Source organism: Tamandua tetradactyla, chromosome 12, assembly GCF_023851605.1.
Source record: "Tamandua tetradactyla isolate mTamTet1 chromosome 12, mTamTet1.pri, whole genome shotgun sequence".
NCBI classification, from domain to species: Eukaryota; Metazoa; Chordata; class Mammalia; order Pilosa; family Myrmecophagidae; genus Tamandua; species Tamandua tetradactyla.
In genome coordinates this window covers 81,788,561-81,808,440 of record NC_135338.1, presented here as the reverse complement: position 1 = coordinate 81,808,440, position 19,880 = coordinate 81,788,561, and the positions used below count along the sequence as shown (strand labels likewise).

Below are 19,880 nucleotides of genomic sequence, written 5' to 3'. Positions count from 1 at the left end.
ATGATAAACATAAGTACACTTTTCAATGGAGCCCCAAAATATATGAAACTAAGGTGACTGATTTGAAGGGGGAAATAGTCAATTCAATAATAATAGTTGTGGACCTTAACATCCCACTTTCAATAAGACATAGAATAACTAGAGAGAAGATAAGCTAGGAAATAGAAAACTTGAATCGCATTATAAGCCCACCAAAGCTAAGACAGATCTATAGAATGCTATACCCAATAGCAACAGAATACACATTCTTTTCAAGTACACGTGGAATGTTCTTCAAGATAGTTTATATGTTAGGCCATAAAGCAATCTGAATTTAAAAGGATTGACACCATACAAAGTGTATTATCCAACCTCAGTGAAGTTAAATTAGAACCAATACCTGAAGGAAATTTAGGAAATTCACAAATATGTTAAAACTGATCAACACACTCCTAAATTACCAATGTATCAAAGAAGAAATCACTAGGGAAACTTTTTAATATTTTGAGATAAAGGAAAGTAGAAATAATATATCAAAACTTATGGGATGCAGTGAAATAAGTGCTTAGAGGGAAATTTGTAGCTGTAAATGCCTATATTAAATAAAGAGAGAGGCCTGAAATAAATAGCCTACACTTCCACTTTAAGGACCCAGGAAAAGAAAAGCAAACTAAATTCAAAGCAAGCTGAAGGAAGGAAATAAAATATTAAAGTGGAAATAAATGAAATAGGCAATAGAGAAAAATCAATGAAACTGAAAATTGGTTCTTTGAAAATACCTATAAAATGAACAAACCTTTAGCTGGAGTGATCAAGAAAAATATTTGGAAGATTCAAATTATTAAAATCAGGAATGAAATGGGGAATTAACTCTCACCCTTATATAAACAAAGGAATATTATAAGGGACTGCTCTGAAAAATAGTGTGCAAATAATGTAGATTTAGATGAAATGGACAAATCCCAGGAAAGACACATACTACCAAAAATGGCTCAAGGAAAACAGAAAATATGAATAGACTGTTTGCAACTCCAATATCTGGGCTTCCTCAAGGATAGTTTCTGTCAATCTCTCTTTTTTTTTTTCCTGTTGAATGGGTCATCCTTTCCTCTTACTCTGTATCCTTTGTAAAGTTTTGCTGACAACTGGGAATTTTGAATATTGTAATGCACTAGCTCTGGAAATCAGATTGTACCCCCTGCCCAGGAATTCCTGAGATGGCTTGTTGAGGGTTGCAGTTGTCCATTTGTTTAGGGACTTTTGCAAACTATTTTTGCAATGACTATATTCCTTGTTCTGTCTGATCATTGACTCTCTGTTCCAATTATCTCTATGCTCAACAAGTGAACTGACAATTTCCTACCAGCTTCTCTCTTCATCAAGTTCTGCCCTCAATGCTATGTGTTGGACTGGGATTCCAGAGTTCTGAAATAGCTGATTCAAACAGTTCTTGCCAACTCAACAGTTATTTAAGTGGGAGGACCTATGCCTGGTGTGGTAGCTCTGGGGTCAGAAACCCCGTCCGTTAGGGAAAAGGATGGGGCCTTGAGCACACAGCAGTCTGTATGACCAGAGCACAGATATTGAAGGTCATTGAGCCTAATCACTGTTGGTAATCAACTTTCACAAGACTCAGCTAAGACTTCTTTGTGGCCAGGTCTCCTGAGGCTCTGCTTTCTAAGGCACTCTCTTTCCTCTTATTTTTTTTGGATCACTGATTTCCATTTCCTGACCAACTGCTGTCAGGAAAAAGCTGTCTCCTGTTAGTAAGTTCCATATTATGGGGAACTTTTTACGTGGTGTGTCTTTTTTTTTTTTTTTAAACATTTCTTATTGTTAAATATAACATATATACAAAGAAAAAGCAATGATTTTCAAAGTACACTTCAACAAGTAGTTACAGAACAGATTTCAGAGTTTGTTATAGGTTACCATTCCATGACTTCAGATTTTTCTTTCTAGCTGCTCCAAAACACTGGAGGCTAGAAGAAATTTTTTTCCTTTTTTTATGAAAAAATAACATATATACAAATCAGCAATAAATTTCAAAGCACATCTGTTGTAGACCAGATTTCAGAATTTGATATGGCTTAGGATTCCACAATTTTAAGTTTTTACTTCTTAGCTGCTCTAAGATATTGGAGACTAAAAGAAATAACAATATAATGATTCAGCGGTCATACTCATTTGTTAAACTCTACTTTCTCTGTTTAACTCCACCATCACCTTTGGTATTTCTCCCACTCTCTAGAAGTATTTGGGTTATGCCATTCTTACTCTTTTGTGTTGGAAGGGGCTGTTGATACTATGGGATAGGGGGATGGAACTAGTTGATGACCTGGAGAGACCGGCCCTAGTGCATTTCAGGACTTATGTGGTCCAGGGATCCATCTGAAGGTTGTAGGTTTCGGGAATGTTACCCTAGTACATGGAACCTTTGTAGAATCTTATATAACACCCTCGGTATTCTTTAGGATTGGCTGGAATGGTTTAGATTAGGGCTTGGCAAGTTATGATAGGTAGCAATGTTTAACTGAAGCTTGTGTAAGAATGACTCCAGAGTAGCCTCTCGACTCTATTTGAATTGTCTAATGTGTTCTTTGGTTTTAGAATTGAACTGGATTGGAATGCCTACTCCATCATCTTCCAGGATGTTGTCTGCTTGATAGGACTGTTGAGTGTCCTTACATTTGATAATACTTTTCTATTTTCCATAATAATAGGTACTAATTGTCGATTTGCATTTTAATGGTAAATTTTAATATTTATTGACAAAATGTGGCTTTGCACACCAGCTATTTAACCTCCAGTGATCAATTGTTCCACTCAGGAATAACACACGTAAGATTTCCTTGTTTCTCCATTGAATTAAATGAAAGATGATATTCAGTCAGGGTGTTTTTAATATAATATGAACTCTTGGTTTAAATTAGCACATAGCTTTATTTTACACATATAATTAAAATTTAGTCATTTATTTGGTGAACTACATAGAGAAATTTCAGTGTTGGAAGAATCCTGTTGTTATGTCTACATGACAAGAAAATGGGATTTTTAATTCTTTCCTTTCCATTTATTTAAATAAAAGAAATACTAAATTGGTAATTTTGGAGCCTTGTTGTGGTTATTCAGCCTTAAGAAACTCTTAAGTTCCTGGATGCTCAGAATCTGTGTGCTAATTATGCATTGTCAAACCATTAGATGGGCTTATATAAATGTTAGGGGATCATTAGCATATGTTTTATTTGTTGCTTCTGGGAAGAAGCAGATTTGAAAAGCTTTAACTGTTGTATAGTATGAAGACATAACATACACATTACTATCATGGCACAGCTTTAAGACTCAAAATGCAGCTAATTTCTAATGATGACCTGAAGCTGAACCCTAAAAGGAAAAAACAACTTGTGTATTACCATACAGAATGACAGAATGCCTGTGCTGCATTTCTTTCCTGGCAGTTATCTCATTTTATGCTTTTTGTGACTTTTTTCCCCACTGGAAAAGAGCAGGCTTACATACCCTATGAACCTTGAAATTGCCTTATCCAAATTTGGCAATTTGGATTCTCATTTTAAGCATTCTTTTTTAAAGAAACAAATTGTCATTGTCTCTTGGCCTCATATAGAAGATAAAGAACTATTTATTAGAGTTTGTGGAGACAGCAGGCACTGATTGATAAATTCCTAGGCATAAAAATAATTTGCTAGATATTGGACTGGGGAGAGTTTTAGAAACTAGACTAGAATCTCCTAAGAAAAGTAGATCTTGATATCGATGTCTAAAAACTAATTTGGGTCTGTGCTAGCACTTGTTAATGTGTCTGGGAAAGCCACTGCAGCAGTGTTGATCTCTGAAGTTGTAAAGGGGAAGACAAAAGGTTCATCTGACCTGAGATCTTTCCCACGTCAAAGTCATGCCATAAAAAAAAAAAGAGCAGACTATAGGCTGTCTGAGAAGTAGTGTTTGGATATTTTTACTAGACATTGACCAGAAAGGACGGTTTGCATCTGTCCATTTTGGTATCCACAATACTTTTTGCAATATCCAGCTCCTGGTAGATGCGCAAAATATGCTGAATGACTTAATGAATGATGTTGCAGTTGTCATTACTTAAGTAATAATACTAGTTGGCATTTAGTAAGTTTATCCTCTGCTTTGCATTTATGTTCATTAAGTGTTTGGTGATGTATTCAGCTGAGCTTCAGTGATTTATTTTTTTCCCCTTCTCTTTGCCTCCTTCCAGACATTTATTTCCCTTTTTCTCATAATATAGCCGCTGATTATGTTTTACTTACCATTACCTTTCTAGTATTTGCTCAGCAATTTTTAGCAGCCCTTATATACAGACATTAGGAATATAGTCATAGTTGAGAAAGGCCTGGGTCTCTGCTTCTATTACAGAGAGGCCAAGCTCATCCACAGAGGTCAGTGAAGGCTTCTCAGTAGAAGGTCTATGGCAGCTGATAGCGTAAGGATGAGTGTGACTGAATCAAGAAAAGAAACAGAGGGTAAAGCAGCTTGTTTTGAGTAAAAAGCGTGAACAGAAATTTGAGGAATTCCAGGAATGAAAAGATACTCATTAAGGTTGGAGAAGAGAGGGTATAGCAGGAACAGCTGAAGACAGGTGAAGAAATAGGCAGACACCAGCTCAAGCTGTTTCAGGCCTTGGGAAGCCATGCTAGGGGGTTTAACTTTATTCTAAGGCAAGCAGAAGCTATTCAAGGATTTTAAGCAGTGGAGTGACATCATTCATTCTTGATTCATTCATTCATTTAACCAATATATAGGTAGTGCCTATCTAGGATCTTGGGGTCATTAGTGAGTGAAACAAAGATCCTTGTTTTTAAAAGTTAGGTTTTCACTTTAGTAAGATAACTTTGGTCCTAGAGGGAATCAAGGCTGGAGGCAGGGGAAATAAAGAATAGCCATCTGTTTTTGTTTTCTAGGCTGTTCAAACAAAGACCATGTCATGGGTTGGCTCAAACAATGGGAAATTATTAGATCACAGTTTTGAGGCTGGGGAAAAGTACATATCAAGGCCTTATAAAGGCAATACTTTCTTTCCAAAGACTTGCATTCTGGAGCTGTTCTTTGGTCCTTGGCTCCTCTGTCTCATGGCAATGCACATGGCAACCTCTCCTGGCCCTTTCCTTCTCTTCCAGGTTCCATTGACCTTCAGTTCTTACTTTTTGTGGCATTCCCTCTTTCTGTCTGAATTTCATTCTGCCTACAGAGGACTCCAATAGTAGTATTAAGACTCATTCTGATTGAATTGGGCCATACCTTAACTGAAGTGACCTCATCAAGAGGCCCTACTTACAACTGGTTCATACCTGGAGGAATGGATTAAGTTTAAGAACATGTTTTACTATGGTACATACAGCTCTACACCACCACACCATCCATGGAGGAAATGAATAGTGGTTATAATTATAGAGCAGTGTTAATGAGGACTGTGTTAGTTAGATTCAGTTATCAACTTTGCCAGATGCCCATACCTAGTCTTGCGGTATGAGCATACCAGGTGAGCATACCATTGCTGTGGACATAAGCCAACGGTATGTGAACCTCATCTGTTGCTGATTTACATCTGCAGTCGGCTAGGAGGCGTGTCTGCTGCAATGAGTGATGTTTGACTTAATTGGCTGGTGCTTAAATGAGAGAGCGCAATGTAGCACAGCCTAAGCAGCTCAGCATTCCTCATCTCAGCACTAGCAGCTCAGCCCAGGCCTTTGGAGATGCAGAAAGAAGTCACCCCGGGGAAAGTTGTTGGAACCCAGGGGCCTGGAGAGAAGACCAGCAGAGACCATCATGTGCCTTCCACGTAAGAAAGAACCTCAGTGGAAAGTTAGCTGCCTTTCCTCTGAAGAACTAACGAAATAAATCCCCTTTTATTAAAAGCCAATCCATCTCTGGTGTGTTGCATTCCGGCAGCTAGCAAACTAGAACAAGGACGAACAGATATTTCACACATAGAAATCTCAGGACTTTCTGACTTACTAGAAGTGGCTGGGTGAGGGAGCAGGAGCCCCTGAAGTGGGAAGTTAGGAAGATTTTGGTGCCACATACTGAGCTGGAGAGCATTTTAGGAAAATGGTGCTGAATTTGATTTTCTATGAGTGAGTGGGAGAAGCCTCTGAGGCATATAAATGCTGAATCCATATAGCATTAGAAGAGACATGGAAGTGGGAGTCATCAGCATAAATGGTGACGTATTTCATGGGACTAAATAAGATCATGCAGAGCAAATTCATAGACTAAAAAGAGTGAAGAGGTGCTGTGGGCATCAGGGAATATTCACAAATGCTCAGGTACCTTGGGTGTTTGGTAAGGTGGCGCTTCCAGAACCCCTTGTATATTAGATGTGACTTTATGACTTTTTTAACCAATGAAATGTGAACAGAAATGGTGAGTGACATCCCCAGGCAGGAGCTTTAAGTTTCATAGCTGGGATGGTTGTAGAAGCATCCATCAGCTTGGGTGCCTGAGTAATCCAGGGGCAAAATCCACTTGACCTGCTTTGATCATATAACGAGCAAAAAAGTAAACTTCTGTTGTGTTAGGCCACTAGGATTTTTGTAGTTATTTGTAAACTACCCTATCTTAAATGATCCAGAAGTTGGTATCTATAAAATTGGGGTGCTACCATAACAGAAACAAAAAACTTAGGTATGGTGTTGGCTTAATGAGTGGTTAGCAGGCGTGAGGAAACTGACCCTGGAAGTTTGAAAAACAGTAACTTATGTTATATAATGGCAAAGCATTTGGTAAAAGTGCTTCCTTCAGTAACTTAAAGAAGATCTTACACCTAATGAACTTGTACCTCTAAGGGACAGGTTAGAAAACAGGACATTGGGGTCTAAATATTGGTAGCTGTGGCTGCAAAATTTACAGGAAAGAGATGAGCTCAGACGATATTTGACCGATTTGGATTCAGGAATGAAGATGAATAGAGAGAATTCAGGAATTTTATTGAGATGCAAGGTTGGAAGACACAACTGTTTCTTGACCCTCTAATTGGTGAAAAATAAAACTGAGAGAAGATAAAAGCCAAGTAAACCATATTCTTGGGGCAAAGATCAAATGGAGGGTGTAGTTGCCACTTCCATTGTCAAACGATCTGAACGGATTAAGGAATTTAGGCTAAAGGTTTAACCTAAGGATTGGATGCCCAGTAAGTATTTTTAAAAGGGCGAGATAGCTTGGAGGAAAGAGTTAGAATATAGCTCTTCCACCAAATGCAAGACATGCCCAATGTGCACAATTAAGTAGGGAAAGAGAACAAAAAACATGAAGGGAGAAAATAAATGTAGCAAATGTAAGATTCATCCCTAGAAAACATGTGCAGATATGGCTCCTGGCATATGGGACTTCTGGAATGAAATTGCTTTTAAAGATTTAAACTGCCAAAGAAAGCTTGACCTGACCTTAAAAAAAATGTATTTTGGGCTTAAAACAACCCTTAGATCCCCTCCTTTCATTAGGCTGTAGCGACTGCACACACGGCCCAGGAGGTACTAGAAAAGGTAGAATCCCCAAGACAGCATCAAGGATCAAGGAGAATCATAGAAAGGGGAACCACTCCCCAAACACAGAATCTGGGCCTGGTCATGGCACCTACCCCCCCCCCCCCACCCCACCCCGAGGTGAAGTGTCCCAGAACCCTCTGCCCATAGGATTTCTGAGTTGCTGTGGAAGATTGATGGCTGTAACTTACCCATTCTTTTCCTTCTGTATGGTGGTGTTTCTTGTGGTTACCTCCTTTCTGTTCCACCATTGTATGTAGGGGTTGGGGGAGGTTCAGAGGTAGGGAGGTAACTTTCCTTCTTAGGTCTTAGGTTTCTGCACCATGAGGAGCTGGTACTGGACTGTTGACAAGTCTAAAGTCTAGTGTGTGGACATCACCTGGAGAGCCCAGACCTTGAGCTGGATATTAGCTGGATGGTACTTGGGTGTAACTCCCATAGGGAGGAGGTAGTTATATTGGAAAGAAGTTGGTGCATGGGAAGGGGAATACACTGGACATCTGGCAACTAGAAGTATGGACTTGGATATACTTGGGCTGTTCCCCACTATTTTGTGCTGCATATTCAATTCTAGACACGTGGGATTGTACTTCCCAACACTGTTGAAGTTAAGCAAGGCCATGTGACTGATTTGGGCCAACAAAATGTAAGTGGAAGTGGCATGGCATTTCTGGGCAGAAATTTGAACAGCCAGTGCTTTAGGTACATGTCTCCTTTCCCCTGCCATCAAGATTGGAGGCCCTTTAGGTTTGGGTTCCTCAATGATCATGATAGAGCACAGTGAGAAAATAAAGCTTCTGTTGTGTTAAGGGGCTAAGATGTCAAGGTTGTTTGTAACCTGGCTCTTCTGGGTCAATAGGAAGGTTCAGGTTAATCAGTAAAACAGAACTCAGGAAGCACAACTTTCAGGGTATGGGCAAGAGAAGAGAATATGCATGCCCAGAAGACTGAACACAAGCAGCCAGGGAGGTGGAGGTGAGCTGCTCAAGCCAGCCCAATTCTTTCCCTCTGTAAGGCTTTTCCTTCTTCTGGCCCTTATTCCTGGAATACTCAGATCTTCACCTGGCCGGGTCCTTTTTGCCATACACGGCTCAGCCTTAATGTCACTTCCTCAGGGATTCCGTCTATACATACCTGATCCAAAGTAGCATGCCAGTCACACTCCAGCATGCCACATCTGATGTTTTTTCTTCTTTGTTTATATGCTGCCTTCTTTGTTATCAGGGTCCCTCCTCTAGAACATGAGTTCCATGAAAGAGGGATCCCTATCTGGCTAAGTGCTGTAACCCAGCTCCCAGAATGGTGTCGGCTCACATTAAGTGCACAAAAAATATTAGAGAAGACATTAGGAGAGCAAACCTACACAGAAGCTAAGAAAACAAGTGTTTTGGAATATATGGACTGATTAGCAACATAGATGTTGCTGAGAATTCTAGGAGGGTTAGGCGCAATCAGATTTTAAGATGCTTTTTTTATGTAAACAAGGTCATGACACTTTTCTTTCTGAAAACTCCACTCTGAACCCATGCAGAGCGGTTTATAAATATATATAACATTTTAAAGATTGTGGTACCCTTGTGAATCCTGATAATAAAAATTAAGGCTGACCCTTTCTGTGCAGCCTAACCTTCCTACATATAAGAATCCATAGCTACTAAAACTGTTCCTGAAATATTACTTACATTATGAACTTGCAGTATTTCTGAAATGAACAAAATATTCTCTTTTGTTTTCTATTCTCCCTGTGCATTTTTAAGGAAAAATACATTTTGCTACATTTGGGGGAGATGCATGTATGGTAGAAAATGGTAATCAATAAAACAGTTATATCATTTAGTCAAAACATTTTTTTTCCAGGCATTTACAGAGAATGTAAGACTCTCACTCTCACATATTGCTGGTAGAAATGAAAAGCGGTACCACTCCAATGGTGGAAAATTTGGCAGTGTCTAGCAAAAGTAAACATACAATTATTCTTTGATACAGCAATCTCACTTCTAAGAATATATCCCAAAATCATCCTGGCAAACATGAAAAGATATATAGACCAGGCTGTTTATTAGAGTGCTGTTTATATGAAATAGCAAAGTACTGAAAACAGCCCAAATGCCCATCAACAGGGACCTGGTTTAATAAATTATTGAATGCATTAATCTGAATTTGATCAAACCTATACATCTGATCACCCAGTTACGAGAAATACACATTGGAAGTGACAGGAAACACATTTGAAGTGACAGGAGGATACAGTCAGTGAAATTCAGGCTGTAGGAAACTCTACAAGATGAATGAATGGATTACTTCAACAAATTTCAAGGAAGGGAGAAAAAATAGAAGTGTTAACCCATAGCTTAAAAGCTTTTTAAGATTCATAACAGCCAATTGACCTATATGACTCTTCTTTGTATCCTGTGTAACCCGATTCATACAGACTGTGAATAAAATTTGAGACAATTAGGGAAATGTGAACTCTGAGTATTTGATGATAATGAATTACTAGTATAGATGTGATGACAGTATTTTGGTTATGATTTTTAGAAGAGTTCTATTATTTTAGAAATACACACTGAAATATTTAAGGTTGAAATTATATAAGGTATGATATTTGCTGCAAAATAACCTAGAGGGGAAAGAATATAAAGGAAATACAATTGGCCATGAATTAATTAATTGTTGAGGCTGGGAAATGGGTACAATGGGGCCTCATTATCTATTTTCTCTAGTTTTGCATATGTTTGAATTTTTCCATAATAAAAAAATTAAAATCATACTTAAAAGCCTTCTAATAAATATACTTCTTTCACTGGATTTCCTTTAACAATTTATACCTTGGTCCTTTACATTAAGAAGACTGCATAATGCATAGTATTTTCAAGTGCAACCTTTAAAATATTCAATTGTAATGGATTTCACATAAAATCTTGGTACCATGCCATGAGTTCGGAGACTTTACTTTTCCTACTTGTTTTAATATATTTATGAATTTGTAATTTTGAGAAATAACTTAGCCCTTCCCTTTAAAAATATAAACGTTCCCAATGGAATGAATTATTTCAGAGAGTTGAATGTCTTTTTAAAGCCATCACATTTTTCCTTCGAGCCTCTGCCAGTGAATAATCAGTTTATTGTTTGATTTGTTTCCAGATAACCTTTTTCATGCTGCTTTCTGCAGTCTGTGTAATGCTGAATTTGGCTGGTTCAATTCTCTCCTGTCAGAATGCTCAGCTGGTAAACTCCTTAGAAGGCTGCCAGTTGGTGAGTAATGAAATGCAAATCTTTTGGTAAAGGTCAAAGGTTCTGATTTTTCATGAGAGCAATTTAAAAAATAATTTTATTGTATCCTTGGGTTTTCATGTAATCTTTCCATTAATCCTGATGTTTTCTAATTGTTTAAAGAATTTAAGTTGATTCATTTCTAAAGTTTCTCCAAATTATAGCTTGTCTACTTATAAATCAGTTACTAATAATTAGTATAAATCAAAGGGTTACAGCATAGTTCTGTTCTGTAATAATTGTCATTAGCAGCTATTATAATTTAGCATTTTTATGCACTGAAATTTTATTGGCATTGAATTTTTAAAATTCAAGTTTATAAGTCAAATTTCAGTGCTAATTTAAATATAACCTTCCTAATGAGTGCATCCAAACAATATAGTTCTCATTTTTCAATTAGAAAGAGAATTTTCTATTATATTAAAAAAAATTGTAGACAGTGTGCTGTGTACATTGGAGAAGGTCAACAAACAGTTTGTTGGCTAGAACTAGTATTCCAAGATGACACAGGTCATGGTCCTGCAATACACAGGTCTGGCTGGGACAAGAGTTGAAGTATGTCCGGTTGCATTCAGGTGTGGGTATAGTTTGACTCCTGTTCTGACCACGGTGGCTGAGTATGGGGAACATGGGCATTTGTCTCCTTATCTCCAAGACTGCACAGGGCTATGTTATGGAGCCATGTGCCATTGTGGCTCTGCCTGTAGCTACAGTTTCTGAGAAGTTAGTAGCTACACTGAATTGCCTGATGCTTTTCTGCATCTGGGCCATGCCTCCTCTTCTTGTAGCCATGTCATGTAGATTCAAGGGGGCTGCTATTGAGAAGCCTTCTGCTCTCTTCTCTTTATTTACCACTGCTGCAGAGGTAGTGTAAATTGGCACGGTTTCAATGCTGAAGGACCTACTGAGTTCCAAAAATGGCTTGTTAGAATTTAACCCTTGTCATTCCTTGTTCAGTATACTCTAGGCAACGCTGATCAGATTTCATGCCTAATATCAAGAACGCAGAAGTTTTCTCAGTATAGTAAAGTCTTTTCCATGATGACTAGGAATTGGCCCAGCCTGAATCCCCATCACCATCAGAAATGGCGACTTGCCATATTGCATCCATAACTTGGTCAGCCTCTTCATTCTTAAATACTAGGTTCTGTGAATATGAAACAATCTGGAAACCCAGAAAGGATTCACCACTTTTTTTCTGTTCCCCATTTTCCAATGCAAGACCTTAAATGTGGGAAACAGATTGATTGGGCTAAGGGGAAATGACAGAGCCTGGTTGTCCAGATTGAAGAGAAAGCCCATGCACAGGAGCCAGTTCTGAGAGGCTGAGTCCTCCTGGCCAGAATCTCAACCCCTCTACCCCACATCTATGCTGCTTGAAAGAATAAGAAAGGTAGATTTGTTTTCCCCTATTCATTCCCTGCTTCAATACCACAAAAGAAACTGAAGAACATTATATACCCACAGATGTGCACACATGTGCCCTCAATACATCTGTTTAGTTAGATGATAACCATAGAATCATCAGTATTTTTCAGACATTAGAGCTTGATCCTGGGCTTTTCTTTGCTCTGGCTCATACAAGGTCAGTGATTTCAGAGCTACAGACCTATATGCGCAATTGTTTAGGGATAATGCATATCATAAAAAGAGTCCTGGATTTGGGGTCAACAAACCAAGCCATGGCTTCATGCCCTATGAATTATATGACTTAGGACAAGTTACCTTCTCTCTCAACTTTACTTCCCTTTCCTGTTAAATGTCGACATTAATACCTGACCTAAGTTCTTCATAAGGTATTCAATAAGATATAATTTTAACACACATATTATTTTATTATAAAAATGATATATTTACTGTAGAAAATTAAAAAAACTGAAACATACTCATAATCTGTAACCTAATATGCTATATCCTTAATGGTATTTTCTGTGCATATGTATGTGTCTGTGTGTTTGTCTGTGGTGTTCGTGTGTATATGTTTACATATATATTTAAATATGCTGTGCTCTTGATTCTGCTTTGTAATTTGCTTTTTATTTGATAATGAACATTAATCCATATTTTAAAATATTTTTTACAATTTTGAGTGACTGTCCTGTATGTATTAAAATAGCTTTTTAATTGAATAAAACTCCTGTTCGTAATTATGAAGTTAGCCATTATTATCCTTATGCACATTCTCTTTACATTTCGTTAAAGTGAAATTATTTGATCAGAATGTAACAATATCTTTAGAGTGTTTGATTCATGTTGACGTGTTGTCTTTCAGAAGAGTTTACCAGTTTATTATCCCAATCCATGAGAATGCCCTTCTTCCTACATTCTTGCCACCACCGAAAATTATTACTCTTTTTAATTCATGCTAATTTGAAAGGTATAAAATGACATCATTGTTTTAATTTGAATTTCTTTTAATGTTAGTAAGTTTGACTTTTTGATTCATTTACAGTTGCATACATATGCACTAATTGTATTTCTTCTTCTGTGAATTGTCTGTCTATGGCCTGGATCCATTTTTATATTTAAGTATTTATCGTACTGATTTGTTAAGCTCTTTATGTAATATGGGTTTGAATACATGGGTTTATATATTGTAAATGTGTTTTCTGAATTGTGATTTTCCTTTTAATTTTAATTTTTGACATAGAAAACTTTAATTTTTGTGTCTTCCATCTATCAATGTTTTCCTTTGTAGTTTTACCTTACAGTCATACTTGAAAAGAACTTCTCCTTCCCAAGGTTATGTTTCCCAGGAATTTTCCTGGCTATGGTTTGCTTTTAATTTTTACAGTTAACTCTTTGATCTAGCTGTTATTTGATGAATTTGACTCTTCCCAAATGGTTAACTAGTTTACCTAAAATAATTTCCCAAGTAGCTTAGCATTTCCCTGCTGCTTTAAAATGCTTCTTGAATCATTAAGGGTCCTTTGGCAGCAAGCTACAAGACTGACAAAATCAAAGGCCATTCATTAGAAGGATGGTGGGGCCAGAGATTAGGTTTGGAAACTGGTTGGCTCCAAGGAAGTGTCTGTGTGCCCAGAAATGTGACCCTGGTGAGGTCCTGCAGCAGGAACCCTGAACTCTCCTGGGTAAAGATTTGCAGGAGTGAACACTACTAGTGGTTCTTAATGTCTTTGGCCCTCTGCTCAAGAGTCAGAGTTCAGGGAGGAAGCATTTGATGTCCCACCTGACTGTATCCTATGGGATTCAAGATGTAGTTCCTGAATGTGAAACTAGGTGATCTTAGGAAGGGTTGGGAGGTAAAGGCAGGCAGGAAGTATATGTTGGGTGCTCAAAAAACAGCCAGCATCTGCACTATCAGCATTATAATGATATGCATACACATACACACAGATACTTAAGGCATTTGTCTATTGCTGGACTTTTCATTCTGTCCCTTGCCTGTGTCTGTTTGTTCCTATTCCAGGACAATACCACCTCGATTTCTGTAACTTTATAATACATTTTTATAATTGGTGGTGCAACTCCAGTTACCCCACCTCCATCTGAGCCTTTGATCTATTTCTTTCAAATGTTCATGCCTAACCTTAATGATAGTCTTCCAGGTGAGCTAAAAATTTTTTTTTGGTCAAAATTCAAAAGGAATTGATTGGAGATTTAAATTGCAATCACACTAAATTTATGGATTTTGGGGGGGAAGAATTGACATCTTAATACTGTGTCTTCCCATTAGTGTGTGCTGGTTTATCCAACTTGTTTTTTAAGCTCTTCAATGCAGTGTGGTTTTCTTTAGTATGCCTAGTATATTTCCATATCTCTGCATGTAAGTGTTTGTGTCTTTTTCTTCTGCATAATTAAAGATTAACTAGTTTTCTCTGCATAAAGAACATATATAAACAAACGTAAATCTTTCTTCTACTCTAGACTGTTAGCAACCCCCTTCCAGAAGTAACTACTGTTAATAATTTTGTTGGTTTGTTTTTGTACCTTTCCAGACATTTTCTGTGCATATTTTTGGGTAGAAATCTGTTTTACACACATGGGGATCTACACTACACATCATTATTCACATTGCTTTTGACACTCAACCATGTAGTTTGGCGAAATTTCTACTGAGAGCATTTGGAGATTTTCCTGGCTGTTAAATAGTGAGCAGCAGAGTTTCCCACTGGATGATGTGTGATCATTTATTTAACCACCCCTTAGAGAAGGATGGGTCAGGGACGTTTCTAGTTTTTTTCTCTAAAACAACATGGCCGAGAAGATTACCTTTTGTGCACATTCATCACTCAAGTAATTGAATGGCCTTAGCTGCTGCTGGGAACTGACCAAGGTGCTGAGGATGGAGTGGTGACAAAGAGGAATATGTAACTAGATCAAGAGAAGGAATTGCTAAGAGCATCCTTGCTGTCAAAAGTGTGGGAGTGCACTTTAAATTTAGAATGCTATTCCTAAATTGTCTTCAATAGGGATGGAGCACAATTTCTCACTTCAGACAACAGTTTATGACTGTTCCTGATTACCTGGATGCAAGCAAACTTTTGTGTGTCATCATAACTTTTTTTAGTTTGCCATCCTAGCCAAATAGTCAGACCTTACTAGATAATTTGCATTCCTTTAATTAAGAGTGAATTTCAACCTCTTTTCATTTGTTTATAAGTTCCTTATGTTTCCTTCTCTAACTGCCTCTTTATTTTGGTAGCCTGTTTTACTATTAGGTTGTTGTTTTTCAATTGATTTGCAAGTGCATTTCCTGTATTAAGGCACCCTGCCATTTGTCGTGTGTGTTGCACATATATATTTTTTCATAGTTTGTTACTCATCTTTTGATTTTTAAATTGGATTTTTTCTATATGCAAATTTTATGTATTCAGATTGTTTTTAATCCCTTATATGTTTTTACTCTTATCGTTCTGGATTATGAGTTTTGCTTAGAAAACATTTTCTCACTACAAGTTTGTAAATAATTTTCCCACTTATTTTTAGTATTTTATTTTTATTATTTAGTGTTTTGTTTTAGTTTTTAATATTTAAATTTTAATTGAGCTGGTGTTCATGTTATGAACATCATTATACTTTTGTATATTTTAATATACATATGGACTTTATGTATTTCTTTTTAAGTTTATTTTTAGATATTTAAAATATTTTGCTGCTCTGGTGGGTGAACACCTTTAGTAATTTTTAAATTATTTGTATTTAACTGTATATGCAGTTGAACTCTCATCTTCAACTACAGTTCGTTTGTCAGAAAAAAAATATTATACTGTTATCTCTTTCCACCTGGTATTTTTGCATCTTGTTTTGATGTTTTGTCTAGTTGTTTTGGCTCAAATTACCAAAATAGCGTAGACAATGGCATTTCATCATCCACTTCTTGTTGTTCAGTTTAATTAGAAGACTTAATGATTTACCGTCAAGCTTGATGCTAAGCGATGGTTTGGGAAAATTATTTTTGTTATGTTAAGATGATAAAATTCTATTCATATTTTACTAGGAATCTTTTAAAAAAGTAAAACAGAGGTTAAATTTTATCAGACAGATTTTTTTTTACATCTGTTAAAAGTGTAGGTTTATCTTGGTCCATTGGTATGAGGGACTGTATTAATAGATTCCCAGGATTAAACTACCTGGAACATAATTAGAATGAAGTTTCCATAGGCAGTCTTTTAAAATATTACTAGATTCTATCTGCTGATGTTTTAATTATAATTTTTCATCTGTATTCATAAGTGTAATTAATCTATAGTTTTCATTTTTCTTTTTTAGTCTCCACATTTTGTTTCAGGATTATAATAATTTCTTAATAATTCGTTGGGAAATTCCAATCCAAGGAATTTTCTGTTCCTTAAGGGGTATTAGCATTCAGATGTGAAATTCTCTGGGCCAAGAACTATCTTATAGAGTAGTTAGTTGATGTCATTTTTCCAGCTGTTTTTCTGTTTCTTACTCAGCTGTTGGACCACTCTTGACTATATATATATATATATACTATTATATATATATATATATATATATATTGTCTATATATATAATACTATATATATACTATTAATTTCTTTTTATTGTTTTGTATTCATTGCATTGTATTTTCATGGTTTTGGCCCTTCCAGGTTTATTTGTATGAATGCATTGAATTGTCTTAGAAGGGTTTATGGTAGTATTAAGTTCTTGCTCCTTTCATCTGTTCTTTTTTAAAATTTTATATTAATTTTCCTTCCTTGATAATTTTTTCCAGAAATGTGTGTTTTAATTATCTGAACGTTTCAAATACTGAAGCCGTGTATCCATTATAAAAACCCCAAAATCCAGAAGTGTAAAAAGTTGTTTTCAAACCCCCAAAGTTGGTTATACCCTTATGGAAGTTTCTGTATGCGAACTTACCCTCAGATCTAGTTTATTCCTTTTAACTCCTGCATTATAGTCCATATAATGTCAATGCTTTACTTTATTTAACAATTAGTGCTTCTCTAATTCTCACTGTTACAATAATGCTGGCAGGGGTAGAAGTGGGAACTCTGTGATTTTTCTGTGGGTTTATCTAGAGTGCAGCAGTTATTGTCAAAAAATTTTTTGTTTTGCTAAGCTGTCTCCTTCCTGGTCCTTTGGTGATAAAGAGCAGGACTCATCAAGGCTTTATTTTATCTGTGCTTGTTGGTGTTTCCAGGTTGCTGGCTTTTTCAGCTACAAATCTGGGGTATATGAGGCAAAAAGAGAACTCAGGGAACTCCCCACCATGTGTCTATTCTGTCCTGAGGTCTTTAGCCCTACTGCCTTCATCTCTACACTTTTAAGAGCCCTCTTATCTATAGTATTCACGGGTTTTCATTGTACTTGGCAAGAAGAGTAGGGAAAAGTGCAGTACTTCATCTTCACAGAAGTTGAAATGCTGTTGACTTTTTAATGTTTTGCATGTTGAATTTTCTGTTAGATCTAAGAGGTTTCCAATGTATCTTTTGGTTTTCTAGGTACACATCTGTGAACGTGAGGGTGAGGAGAATGGGGAGTTATTATTTCTTACCGGGTGCAAAGTTGCTCTTGTAAGGGATGAAAAAGTTTGGGTAATGGACAGTAGGGATGGTAACACAATGTTGTAAATGTAATTAATACCACTGAACTGTACACTTGAAAGTGGTTAAAATGGTAAATTTTGAGTTGTATGTACATTACCACAATAAAACATTTTTTTAATGTACGAAAGAGGAGCACTTTCTGTTCACTGTAGATATTTATAGTGCATGCATTTTTTTCTTTCTTTTTCTTTTTTTTTTTTTCATGGGTAGGTACCGGGAATCAAACCCGGGTCTCTGGCCTGGTAGGCGAGAACTCTGCCACTGAGCTGCTGTCACACTGCCCTTTTCTTGCCTTTTTACATTGTTTGTTACAGGTTGAAGTAGATGTTCAGAACCCAGCGATGCAATAACTTTTCTTATTGACAAATCTTCACACACAGAGTCCATATGTGGTGTACAGTCAGTGGCTCACAATATCATCACATAGTTGTGTATTCATCAACATGATCATTTTTTAGAACATTTACATCACTCCAGAAAAGAAATAAAAAAAGAAACACAAAACAACTCATACATCCCATAGCCCTTACCCTTCCCTCCCATTGACCACTAGTATTTCCATCTACCCAATTTATTTTATTTTTTAATCATATTTTTCACTCATCTCCCATATGCTGGATGAAGGAGCATCAGACACAAGGTTTTCACAATCACACAATCACATTGTAAAAGTTATATCTTTATTCAATTGTCTTCAAGAATCAAGGCTACTAGAACACAGCTCAACAATTTCTGGTACTTCCCTCCAGCCATTCCAATTCACCATAAATTAAAAAGGGATATCTATATAATGCATAAGAATAACCTCCAGGTTGATCTCTAGACAGTCTGAAATCTCTCAGTCATTGAAACTTTATTTTGTCTCTTTTCTCTCTTCCCCCTTTTAGTCAAGAAGGCTTCCTCAACCCCATGATGCTAGGTCCTGGCTCATCCTGGGAGTTCTGTCTCATATTGCCAGGGAAATTTATACCCCTGGGAGTCATGTTCCATGTACAGGGGTAGGATAGTGAGTTCACCTGCCAAGTTGGCTTAGAGAGAGAGAGGCCACATCTGAGCAACAAAAGAGATTCTCTTGGGGTAGCTTTTATGCATAATTTTAAGTAGGCTTAGCCTGTCCTTTGCAGGAACAAGTTTCATAGGGGTAAACCCCAAGATTGAGGGCTCAACCTACTGATTTGGTTGTCCCCACTGCTTTTGAGAATATTGGAAATTCTCCAAATGGGGAGGTTGAATATTTCCTTCTTTCTCCCCATTCTCCCAAGGGGACTTTGCAAATTCTTTATTCACTGCCCAAATACTCTGAGATATGTCAGGACATCACACTAATTGGACAAACAAACAAAATCTCATGCCCTATTCAAGATTCCCTGTACTTTTAATGGTGTTAAACTAAACAGAACATACAAGTTAAATTAGGTAATGCGCTACTGAAAATATAAATTTTGCCCCAAAGAAACAACTCTCCCCTTGGTCTCACACAGAAGTTGAAGTTTTAAAATATGGGTGTTATCATCCTTTATTCTGTATTCTGATCTACCTTAGTCCTAGCAAGATCAGTGTTCTTCATCTCTCTGCTCAAAGTCTGATCCCTTTTTCAACTTTTAAGCAGTTCCTGTAAGGGGTATTTGCTGACTCTCATAGCTACAGAGCTCTAACTCTGAGTTTCAGTTGTCACACAAATACCCAAAGTTTCTGGGAACAACAAGATTATATACAAACAGCTCAGTATCTCAGAATTTAGAAATAACAGTTACAACTCCTGAATATGTATGACTGCTCTAAGAACTTACAATCTAGGACCTTTTATATTAGGCCCAACCTGATAATTCATGCCCTCGTGTTCAGTTCACTGAGTTTTTATATTATGGTTAGTCCATATGATTGAGGCATGATAATATTTGTCTTTTTGTTTCTGACATTTTATTCAACATACAGTCCTTAAGTTTCATTCACCTAGTTGCATGCCTCACAACTTCATTCCTTCCTGCTGCTGTTCAGTAGTCCATTGTATGTATATACCATCGTTCCCCCTCTATTCTTCAGTTATTATATACCCTTAGGCATC

General features: G+C 36.9%; 1 protein-coding gene across 1 annotated transcript in view; it reads left to right on the top strand.

The window, feature by feature from the left end:
• The window catches only part of ENTREP2 (endosomal transmembrane epsin interactor 2), a 512,187-nt gene that overhangs the window by 365,587 nt on the left and 126,720 nt on the right, over positions 1-19,880 (top strand). The window contains exon 3 of the mRNA XM_077122379.1: positions 10,650-10,760. Within this exon, the coding sequence (XP_076978494.1) occupies positions 10,650-10,760 (111 nt within the window). The remainder of the gene's footprint in view (positions 1-10,649; positions 10,761-19,880) is intronic.